The 12,729-nt window shown below is 38.1% G+C and overlaps 1 protein-coding gene across 1 annotated transcript in view; it reads right to left on the bottom strand.

Moving 5' to 3' along the window:
* LOC132612165 (uncharacterized) overlaps positions 1–12,388 on the bottom strand; it is an 82,022-nt gene extending 69,634 nt beyond the window's left edge. The window contains exons 1-4 of the mRNA XM_060326488.1: positions 12,377–12,388; positions 11,664–11,745; positions 7,894–8,288; positions 6,933–7,545 (exon numbers count right to left, since the gene is read on the bottom strand). Coding sequence (XP_060182471.1) covers positions 6,933–7,545; positions 7,894–8,288; positions 11,664–11,745; positions 12,377–12,388 — 1,102 coding nt within the window. The remainder of the gene's footprint in view (positions 1–6,932; positions 7,546–7,893; positions 8,289–11,663; positions 11,746–12,376) is intronic.
* Between the last annotated feature and the right edge of the window lie 341 nt (positions 12,389–12,729).

Genomic DNA, 12,729 nt, shown 5'->3' with positions numbered 1-12,729 from the left:
AACAGAGATATGCGTCGAATAAAGTAAGAATGTCGAGATATGATTGAAATGAAAAGCTGAAGGATGAAAGAGAAATAGGAAGAGGTAACAGGGCAGATCGCTACAGGATCAGGTACACCTCGAAGTGCAATATATGAGGTAAGTTTTGACGTCCTTGTGCTTTTACTTGAAAGTGGGAGCCCTGTGTGGCTGAGATATGTCGTATATATATATATATATATATATATATATATATATTGGCCCTGTGAGGCATTGTTGGTATTTGCTGCGAGCAGGTTTTGAGATAGTAAGAAATACAGAGGAAACTCTGCCGAAATTTTTCTAGAATCTAAAAGAGATAAGATATAAGCTTGCAATATGTCCTAACGGGATAATATGATGTGCAAAAGAGTAATGGCAGAATGCGACTAAGTTAGGAGTATCATTAATGACTACAGGAGTCGAGTTAGATAGTATTGAATTGATAGTAATGGCAGTGATGAGAGCGATATTGATACGGTAAAGAGAAATGCTAGAGTAAACAAAGGGGGTTGGTAGCACTAAAACATGACATGGAGGAGAAAGTGTAACTTTAATAAAGTGCGATGCTGGAGTAGCGATTGAATGTATAAGCACGAGTAAATTACGATAAGTTTATTAGGAAAATAAAGTAATAGCGCCCGGAGACAGAGATACGAATATGAAGGGTTATAGTGAATGTGAATACAGTGGTGAAATGACTTACATGGTAAAGTGTAAGAGGGCCGATTAGAAGGAGTAACAGGTTGAGTATACATACTTCGTAAGGTTTATATTATTCTACGAACAGGCTTGCGAATGAGACCAAGAAGTGTCACTTATAGAGTTGATTATTATCAGGATATAATGAAGACATAGCGAGAACTGGGATATAGAGTAAGTAAAGTATAGCAAGGAAACGACTAAAGATGTGACATGTTCTATATGAATAAGGAGTGAATGCAAGTATGAAACCAACAAGTGAGCCCTATAGCAGTAGATGAGAAAGCTTATAAGACCTTGCTAAAGGAAAGCCCAGCATAGAGGTTCTTCACTGACAAGAAATGATAGTAAGCAATGACGAAAAAAAAAGGGGAAGTTAACTTGAAAAGGAAATTAGAGAAAGGTGATATGCCAACGTCGTAGTAGTGGGTGATTGGTATAATCAAGAGTACAAGTGGTATCTTTAGCTGGATGTAAAAGACCAAGACTGTCGAAGAATGAATTGTACAGAGGCAGTATATTCTAAAGGACAAAGCGGTGCTAAGTTGAGAATAAGGTTCCTCGTGCGAAGAATCAAGGATTGATTATAAAACGGGAGAAAACAAAATAAATTGAGGAGGAAGGTATGTAGAGGAATAAGAATGAGAATAGAGGGAAAAGGAAATATGCGAAATACGTATGCTTAAGAAGAAATTGTGTTATGGCTAAAGGAAGATGCATCTCCTCCGAATATCCTATACCAAGTTAGAACGAGTAGAGTATATGAAGTAACAGTTGAAAAGAAAAGTTGATCATGAGTTATGAAGCTTACTGTACGGCAGTAAAATGATAGAATAAAGCTATCGCCAAGGACAAACGCCATATGATTACGATTGGTTTTGAAACCAACGTGGAGTGCAAGACAAGAGTAAAAGAGTATGAGGCATAAGGAATATTAGTTGCGCATGAGGCTTGGGTCCTGAACAACAAAGGCGACGTTACAGGTAAAACCCAGAGGGAAGCGAGTAAAGAGAATATAAGTGTAGAGATTGAAATGATAGACTCCAAGGTGTGACAAATATAGACTCTAAAATAAAGAATGAGAGTTATGTAGAAATGAGTCTAATAACGAGTAAATAAAAGAACCTGAATCGAGCAAGCATCTGACACTGTAAGGGAAATCATTTACGAAGACCTTGAACCATGTGACATTGATGAGTAAATAACTCAAGGGGTATGTAAAGGATATGTGTATGATATGATTACGAATAAGAATATGTACATGACATGCATATGAACATGACTATTGATACGACGGGTAAATGAGTACGATTACGAATATGAATACGGATGTCGATACCTGTATATGTATAGAAACGTATGTACACGAATCACGCAAGAATGATTATGCCACTTGCAAGTGTTGATGCGTCGCCAATGAAACCAGGTGATGTACGACCAGAAAAGAGAGAAATGGCCCGCGAGCTCCAACAATTAGCTAGCCTAGGGGTCCGAGTAATGGACTCAGGTAGCAGCGGAGTTAGTATTCATGATTCAGCAGTCTCGTCGCTGGTAGAAGAAGTGAAAGGCCGACAGCATGAGGATCCCATACTAATGCAGCTCAGAGATACGCTCCCTCAGAAGGAGGAGTCAGCATTTGATATTTCAGGAGACGGAGTCCTCCGATGCCGAGGCAGAATATGTGTCCCTGATGTGGCAAGTCTACGCCACCAGATTTTGAGAGAAGCTCATTGCTCTCGTTACTCCGTTCACCCCGGAGCGACGAAGATGTATCACGACATTAAGTCTATATATTGGTGGAATGGGATGAAGAAAGATATAGCGGAATTTGTAGCTCAATGTCCTAATTGTCAACAAGTGAAAATTGAGCACCACAATCCAGGTGGATTGTTGCAAGATATAGAAATCCCAACTTGGGAGTGGGAAGTGATTAACATGGACTTCATTTCAGGTTTGCCTCGTTCTCGACGTAAGTATGATTATATATGGGTGATTGTGGATAGACTCACAAAGTCAGCTCATTTCTTACCGGTCAGAACGACCTATGTGGCAGAAGATTATGCAAGGCTTTACCTTAAAGGGATAGTGAGGCTCCATGGTGTTCCAGTATCTATTATCTCCGATAGAGGGACTCAGTTTATCACAAATTTTGGAAGTCTTTCCAAGAGGGTCTAGGGACCCAAGTGCGCCTTAGCACGACATTTCATCTACAGACCGATGGGCAAGCTGAACGTACTATTCAGACTCTTGAGGATATGTTACGGGCATGTATGATAGACTTTGGATGAAATTGGGATGATCATTTGCCACTCATTGAATTTGCTTACAATAATGGCTATCATTCCAGCATTCAGATGGCACCGTATGAAGCTCTATATGGGCGAAAGTGTAGATCCCCAATTGGATGGTTTGAAACTGGAGAAACTAGATTGATAGGCCAGACTTGGTCCAGCAAGCTATAGAGAAAGTTAAGCTCATACAAGATCGGTTGTTAACAGCCCAAAGTCGTCAAAAATCCTATGCGGATAATCGTCGAAGAGACTTAGAGTTCGAAGTGAAAGATTGGGTGTTCTTGAAAGGGTCGCCAATGAAGAGCGTTATGAGATTTGGCAAAAAGGGGAAAGTTAGTCCCTGGTATATTGGGCCATATGAGATTGTGCGCAAAATAGGCAAGGTGGCCTATGAGCTAGATCTACCTCCCGAGTTGGAGCCGGTCCATCCAGTATTCCACGTCTCGATGCTTCGAAATTGTGTCGGAGATCCTACGAGGATCGTCCCAGTAAATGATGTTCAAGTGACAGAAAAGTTGTCCTACGAAGAAATACCCATTGCCATATTAGATAGGCAAGTACGGAGGCTTAGAAACAAAGAAGTGGCCTCAGTTAAGGTTCTATGGAGAAGCAGCAAACGAGAGAAATGACATGGGAAACAGAAGAGAGTATGCGATCCAAATACCCACATTTATTTGAGCCCTTGGAAGAAGTCCAAGATGAGACGTCAAGATCATAAGGTATGCATGTTTTCCTTTTATGCTTTTGGGTCGTGTGTGGCCAAATTTTCATTATATTGTGTTGTAGCCCTGTGTGGCATCGATATTATGGGTCGTTGTGGCAGGATGGTAGCGCCATATGATAGGGGAAACTCTGGCGAAATTTTTATAGATTCCCCGAAGACTTTAACATTCGAGGACGAATGTTCTTAAGGGGGAAAGAATGTTACACCTCGGAAAATTTTCTGTTAGTACGCAAGTGAATGAACTAGTGATTAGTACGAGTGCATGATGTTCCATAAGTAAGAAATGACGTTTGATGACCTTAGGCGAGATTTCAAAGGAATCCGACGTAAGATGAGAAAGTTGGCTAAGTTAAGATGAGATATAAGGTGAGCAATGCATGTGCATGGACGTGGGTGATTAAAATGAGAAGTCTAAGAATTATGGGAAGTTGCAGATTTGCAACTGCCCTGTTTTCGTAGAGTGCTAGGACGGAACGTAAATTGGTATACGGTCCGTAAACTAGCAGGTCGTAAACTGCCATGCAAAGCTTCAAGTTTCTGCCAGTCGAGAAATGGTATAATACGACCTGGAATACGGACCGTAAAGTGATTTACGACCCGTAAACCATGGTCGTAAATCACCATGCAAGCAGTCCAAGCTTCTGGTTTTTGAAAAGGTTAAAGACGACCGCGATGGACGAACCGTAAAATGGAATACGTGGTCGTAAACTCAGTTTACGACCACTGTTCACTTCTGCACAGATTTGCAAGTCATTAAATAAGAGACCCAACACTTGTTTTATTTCATTACAACATTACACCACTTCTCTCTAAAACCTCTCTCTACATTTATTATCCAAGTTTTCAAGGATTATAAGTCATCAACAACATTAAGACAAGTGAATCAAGGGTAAGGAAATCATCAAAGATCATCCAAGTCAAGAAATCCAAATGGAGAAAAACTAGGGTTTTGCTCAAGGAGGAGTATTATCAACCAAAGCTTGTTCCTACAACTTCTAAGGTAAGATTCATGATATTTACATGATGTTTAAGGTATTGGAGAATTAAAATACATGGATTGTAGAAAATATGGTAAAATGGGTTATGAATGATGAATAGTGACATTTTGAGGAATAGTTTGAATTGAATCATGAGTGTTGTTGCGTTGTGATATGAATGTGTTATAAATGGTATTAAGATTATGAACTAGACACTTTAGACGAATGGACGAAGTTGGGCGTTATGACCATGAGTATGGGTGAAGTAGAAGCAAGTTAAGGAATGTGGATAATGTGAACGACTAATGGCCATTGTTATGATATTAATGAAGGTATGAACGCTAGCATTGGAAGGGGACGTGCAAGTGTAGAATAATTCGACGACAAGGTATGTAAGGCTAACCCTTCTTTCTTAAGGCATGGTTCTTGGCCAATTTCTTAAATCCTCTATATGAGTATGTTGCCTTCAAATAATTGATATTCCGAGCTCATAAGCTCACGATCCTTGATATGTACTACGATTGTACTACGCACCTCATACGACGAGTAAGCCTATGATATAGAAGTAACGATAATGATGATGATAGTAATGATAATGATAATAATAATGATGCTAAAGGTGCCTACGGGCTATTATACTTATATGTGCCTATGAAGGGCTATAATGAAACCCCGAGCTTATACGACGGGTAGAATATATGTATATGAATATGTATAAAGTATGTATACGATTACGAAACGCGCGCACACCTCTGCAGATGGTACGGATAACCCTGAAGCCTTGGTAGGGCTAGGTATGAGTAACCTTGAGCCTTGGTTGGCCAAGCATGTATATGAAACACCGATCCTATGAGGTCGGGTATGCTATGTAAATGCTATGTATGAAACACCGATCCTATGAGGTCGGGTATGCTACGTAAATGCTACGTATATGAAATGACTATGTATATGACATGAATATGAATGTGATAAGACTATGTATATGAATACGAATAAGGATATGTATACGAATATGAGCACAAGTATGGTACGAGTACTATTATGAAATACGGATGATGACGTAGGTGTGCAAATACGTATGAAAAATGGAAAGTCCCTACGAAAGGCAGGTAAGTGCTATGACGATGATATTATTGTCTCCCCTCCTATGATATTTCATATGTTGTTCATTATGCTTATATATATCGATGTTGATCATGCTTTACATACTCAGTACATTCCTCGTACTGACGTCCTTTTGTTTGTGGACGCTGCGTCATGCCCGCAGGTGCACAGGGAGACAACCTTGATCCATAGCTGCTTATTCAGAGAATACATAGCAGAGCTCCACTTCCTTCGGAGCCTTAGCTTTTGGGTACTCATTCTTTTGTGTACATATTTATGGGCATAGCGGGGTCCTGTCCCGCTCATGTGTTATGTCATACTCTCTTTAGAGGCTCGTAGTCACGTGTATTTATGTATAGATATGTTTGGCCTTGTCGGCCTATATGTTGTATGTCATTTTGTCGGCCACGTTAGCCCATGTACATTGATGTGGCATAGACGCCAATTATGATATAATAGTAATGTCGTTCAATGGGACTAGTTGACGAATGAATGGAAATGCATGTATGATTATGTGGCTCACCTAGATGTAAGCATAAGAGTAAGCTAAGAGGGTGCCCGGGTGGGCTAGCACTGGGTGCTCTTCGCGGCCCCCCTAGTTGGGTCGTGACACAACAACAACAACAACAACCCAGTGAAATCTAACGTCGTGGGGTCTGGGGAGGGTAGAGTGTACGCAGACCTTATTCCTACCAAGGTAGGACGGCTGTTTCCGAAAGACCCTCGGCTCAATACATGCATAAAAAGAAGTCAGATAAGGTTAAAAGATTCGGATAAGAGATCAAAGCGATATGGAAATGAAATAATGCAAGCGACACAGATAACACAGGATAATCAAAGCACAGGAAATAACAGATAATAGTAGAAATCGGAGCAGATAACACAGGATAATCAAAGCACAGGAAATAACAGATAATAACAGAAATCGGAGCACAAGAAATTATATTGCAATAATGCGACTACTAATAAGAACGGATAACGAGACTATCTACTAGCCTTCTACCCTAATTTGGGTCCTCCAAACCCTCCTATCTAAGGTAATGTCCTCGGTAAGTTGTAGTTGCGCCATGTCGTGTCTAATTACCTCTCCCCAATACTTCTTCGGCCTACCCCTACCTCGTCTGAAACCATCCATGGCCAACCTCTCACACCTCCGCACTGGGGCATCTGTGTCTCTCCTCTTCACATGCCCAAACCATCTCAATCTCGCTTCTCGCATCTTGTCTTCCATCGAGGCCACCCCTACCTTATCCCGAATATCCTCATTCCTAATCCTGTCACTCCTGGTGTGACCACACATCCATCTCAACATTCTCATCTCGGCAACTTTCATCTTTTGAACGTGAGAGATCTTAACTTGCCAATACTCCGCCCCATATAGCATAGTCGGTCTAACCACCACTTTGTAGAACTTGCCCTTAAGTTTTGGTGGCACTTTCTTGTCACATAGCACTCCGGAAGCAAGCCTCCATTTCATCCACCCTGCCCCAATACGATGTGTGACATCATCGTCAATCTCCCCGCTGCCTTGCACAATAGACCCAAGGTACTTGAAACTACTTTTCTTCTGGATGGCCTGGGTACCAAGCCTTACTTCCAAGTCAGCCTCCTGAGGTGCTTCACTGAACTTACACTCCAAGTACTCTGTCTTGGTCCTACTCAGCTTAAACCCTTTAGACTCCAGAGTATGTCTCCAACACTCCAGCTTAGCGTTAACTCCGCTACGAGTCTAGTCAATCAGGATATGTCGTCTGCGAAAAGCATACACCATGGCACCTCACCTTGAATTTGCCATGTCAATCCATCCATCACCAAGGCAAATAAAAACGGACTAAGAGCTGATCCTTGATGCAACCCCATCACAACTGGAAAGTGCTCTGAGTCTCCTCCTACTGTCCTCACCTTAGTTTTGGCTCCCTCATACATGTCCTTGATCACCCTAATGTACGCCACAGGTACACTTTTAGCCTCCAAGCATTTCCATAGGATCTGTCTTGGAACTTTGTCATAAGCCTTTTCTAGGTCGATGAATACCATGTGTAAGTCCCTCTTCCTCTCCCTATACTGCTCCACCAACCTTCTCATAAGATGGATAGCTTCTGTAGTTGAACGTCCCGACATGAATAGCCTGTTTTAGCACATCTAAGAGAATATTTCTACCTCCTTCATAGTACCAATGGATCCATTTGACCCACGATTTGTCCTTCTTAGTGCAAATATTCCATAATAGTTCACTGATAGCAGCTCTGTTCCAATCAGTAATGTCCAACACATTCAGACCACCAGCAGTTTTAGGCTGACATATTCTTTCCCAAGCTACTAGTGCCTTTTTGGGAATCTCTGCACCCCGAGACCACTTAAATGATCTAAATGTGGCCTCTATAAGCTTGATCACTTTCTTAGGGAGAAAAAAAACCTGAGCCCAGAAGACTTGAATTGAGAAAAGCACTGACTTCAAGAGCTGAGCTCTTCCTGCATAGGACAAGTATCTAGTAGTCCAGGACTTAATTCTATGTAGCAATTAACTTATCCAAAAATGGTTGATATTGTACTATGGACACCCTCTTGGTACTCAGATTAATTTTTTGAGTACGTAATTAGTTTTTAAAATATTGAAAACGACAATTCAACACAAAATTAGTTTTCTATGTACGTAATTAATTTTTAAATATATTTTCTATGATATAATCTTTTAATTTCAAGAATACAAGATTATCACAAACAATAAGCGAATAATATTTTTTTTGTTCGTAACTGAAAATAGGCTATTCATTTATGAGATTGCAATTAAGAGTGATGTAGAATCTCTCATCAGTTAAGAAGGTTCTTTATCATTTTTTTTTTTTACCCTATTCCTCTTTTAAAATAATAGTAATAATAATAAAAAATAGTTCCAATAAACAAAATTCAAACTCATGTGTCAAACGCTTCCTTTTCCTTTTTACCCTGAAACAGTCATGCCTGCTCCATCATCTTAATAAGAGATTTAGTGAAATTGTAATCCTTTTGATAATTGATATCACCAAAAGGATCTCAATCACGCTTACCCCTCCATTTAAATTGTAAATCGAAAGACACAATAATCTTTAAAGTACACACATATAATTTATTGATTAAAATGTACTAAAAGTTTCACCAAATTTATAGAAGATGGTTTCATACATATTCAAGAATACAAACACTTTCTGAGCACAACTCTATGAGAATAAAGCGATAAAAAGAAAGAAATAAAATTATCTGAAATTGTCCCTGGAACAACATCCTCAAATTAGACTTACATATAAACTTCTATTCTTTATCACAAAAAGAACAAATAAATTTCTTTCCCGATGTCCAGATATTGCTCCCAAAAGAAACTTACATTTAACATTAGAAAGCCATAATATGCTTCATTTGAACTTTCAAAGTAATCAAAGAACTGAACCTATCACTCTCCTTTTTCACCGCACCAAATAGTTTTCTTTTTGTATATCTCTGATAGGGTATGGAATCAATTTGTCTCCATGAAACAACTTTTAGCCTTTGTAAGGCAAATAATTCATACTTCCCTATCCTGTTTTGCATCACCTGCATCGACTTGCATGAAACTCTAGAGTAAAAAGTCCAACTGAAATATTATATTTGAGTCTTCAAAGACATCTTTAAACCAAATGGCTGGAAAATATAAAAAAGGGAATAAAGATGCTGATACAATTAAAAGAACGAAATAAAAAAGGTTGTAGATACAAACATAAAGCGCCACCATTACATAACTTGACTATTCGAATGGGGTACGGTGGACCATTATATACCCCAATATGCATAATTCCTACGACCCCATTTTATATCCAAAGATCACAAATAACCAGTGAATTAATTTTGAAATTTATTACAACAGTCAATTTTTTCTATATAACGACTACTTCTTACCCTTCAAAAAGAAGAATTCCTTTGAAGCAGAAATGAATACGACATGCTTTTATATATATATATATATATATATATATATATATATATATATATATATATATATATATATATATATAGATTAAAATTGTGGAAAACCAAAAAACTAATAATGAGAAAAAACAAGAAAAGAAAGAAAGATATATCTTGTGAAAAGAGTTTCACCTGAAAAGGAAGAATGTTATGAGGCTAACATTTGCTTTAGTATTTATAGTATCCAATAGAATTAGTAAAAAAAAAAAAAAAAAGAATTAGTAACATAACATGGAATGAAAACTAACGTATATTTGAGTAATAATAATGGAATGAGTATTAAGTGTATTAATTGTATTTTATTACAAACTTAATTTAGCAGTAAGGGAATGCTATGTGGGGTCGTGGGCTGGTTCAAATTTATTGGGGATGCTACGTGGGCTTGTTCAGATATAATAGGGTTTTATTGCATTTGATTTCAGTATTTAATTGGGCTTTTATTGATAATACATTAGTTGGAAGTAGAAATTAACCTTAAAAAAAAAAAAAAAAAAAAAACAAAAAGAGGAGAAAAATGTCGAAAAAGATAAATGCAATTGCTGGTCATATGGAGGTGTCACATCATCTTGTCTATGCCTAACTTTATATTATATAGATTATCCTCCCAACACTCTTACCTTTTCAATGCTCTCAACCTTTCCTTTTCAACTTCTTTTTTCCTTTTTAATCTCTCCCTCTCTCTCTCTCTCTCTCTCTCTCTCTCTCTCTCTCTGTGTTACTTTTTCAATTTGGTTTCTAATACGTCCAAATTACACCTTTAATATTAGGACTAAGTGGTCATTGTCAAATATAGAACCAACAAGGTTGGGGTTGAATCCCACAGAGAATACAATGAAAAAATATACTTGTTAAGTGTAACGCTCAACTATTAGCCTATATTTCAAGGGAGAGGGGAACATCATAATGATTGGTTTGAAGTTTGATCATTAAGTTCTAAGAGTTATTGTTATAAAATGTAAACTATTGGTAAAAGAGACTAAGGTTGCAGTTCTAATGGAAAGTAATGTGAATGGGTATCAATCCAACTTCTTGAAATGTCTAGATGCAATTAAACATGGGCTACGTACTTTATCAAATTGATAAATATCATTACTAAGCTTTCTCAAGCCTTAGAATGTAGAAAATGTAAACACCCATTTTCTTTCAAGTTAGCTTTCCTCTCTCTAGCTCAAGCTGTTAGATGGATTTAATGACCCAAATCCTTGCTATCTAACTCTTTTCCTAGCTTTCGCTTTCTTTTCCAAGCAAAGTAAAAGTACTTAGGCACAAGTAATGTTTGCAACCATTAAGAGACATTAAAGCATGAAGAGTTGACAGAATACATCTTTAACATAAATATGAAGTATAAATATGAAACCGAATCACATAACTAACATATTTGGTCCCACAACATTAGCTAATGGGTTTAGCTACTTATTTCCATTAAATAAAAGATAAAAGTAGATAAAGTATTCATAAGTGCTTCCAAAGTTAATGGAAGAAGACAACAAAAAGTGGAAGATTTCTCTTTTAAAGCTTCAACAACCAATATCCAATGCTTTTACTACAAAGAGACAAGAATTGAATAATGAATGCCTTTTGCAAAATCCTAGGAGAGTATTTATAACATCCCAAAAACGTGCACCAACTTTGGACAAAAAAACTCCCGCGTGCAGCACATGCGAGCTGCACATGGTGTTGCAGGTTCAACCTGCGAACCGCAGGTTGTGCCAAATTCTCGCAGGTGTTGCATTCTTCACTGAAGGAGTGACAGCATCTGCGGCATAATATGTGTCTCGCAAGTTCTTCTCGCATGTGTTGCTTCCAATTTCCAATTTGTCCAAAATGACTGTCACCTTTTGCGTGCAATCTGCGTCTCGCATGTATGACCTGCGAACTGCAGGTCATGCTTTCCTTCATCCTTGGCTTGTTTTGCTTCATTTTTCTCTGTTATATTCTCTAAACATCTTTCCTACAAAATGACAAAAACACAAGAAAAGTAACACCAATAGTACTTGAAGAGTCACAAAAGTCTAAAGAATTAGCATCGAATGTGCCGTAATTTCACAGCACATCAACTTCCTTTATGCAACTTCTTCTTTCCTTTATAATATGAAAAAATTCTCCCTCACTTTTACAGAACTCCAACACAGATTTATTACCACAGAAAAGGACACAGTTGAATTTGTTAGTGGTTTAAAAGATACGTGGATCGATTTGTGATAAAATGAATATTAACCGAGTGCAAGAGAAAACTGAATATATTGCTTAACTAAGAAACTGTAAAGAATATTGTATTGTGCCCTGGAAATTTGACGACCTTAACAAGAATAATAGGCTCCTATTTATAGTACAAGAATCAGCTCTTTGGCTATGATTATCTAATAATTAAGACTACTTATGAGCCTTAAATGCTCAGTCAATCCTAATCATAACATTCCAGTAGGATTTTCTCCGATTGAGTAATGACTGCGAGTTGTATCCTTCTTATTTAATGACTCGATCCAATGATATCCCGTGGCAGTACCAGCTCAACAGATTTCTTCCGATTATACTCGGAGACCGTTATCATGTTCTGATGAAATGGCTAATAATGCCTTTACCTGTGCTGCCATATGTCCTGCTGCTAATACGCCATATGTCAAGCTTTACTTTTCCATATATATAGATAGTCCCTCCATTTCCCGGTGGAAAGCAATGACTATGGAGAATGGATTTGAAATGCCACCGGAACCACTACTGGCGGGAACATGAACCGTCTGGTTTGGCAAACTGAAAAGTCAACCATTAAAATTGAATTTAATGCACTATGCATGTCGCCGGCAATTTACACTAGATATAAAGCTAATTAGCTTTGCCTTGGAAATTGTTGAACGTTTAGATTCCCAACTTCTCGAACTGAATATATATAAGGCAAGAAATCACAACATATCTTTAGTCGTCTTCTTTCCTTCTC

This window comes from Lycium barbarum, chromosome 9 (assembly GCF_019175385.1).
Source record: "Lycium barbarum isolate Lr01 chromosome 9, ASM1917538v2, whole genome shotgun sequence".
Classification (NCBI taxonomy): domain Eukaryota; kingdom Viridiplantae; phylum Streptophyta; class Magnoliopsida; order Solanales; family Solanaceae; genus Lycium; species Lycium barbarum.
This window is presented reverse-complemented; position numbering and strand designations above follow the sequence as displayed.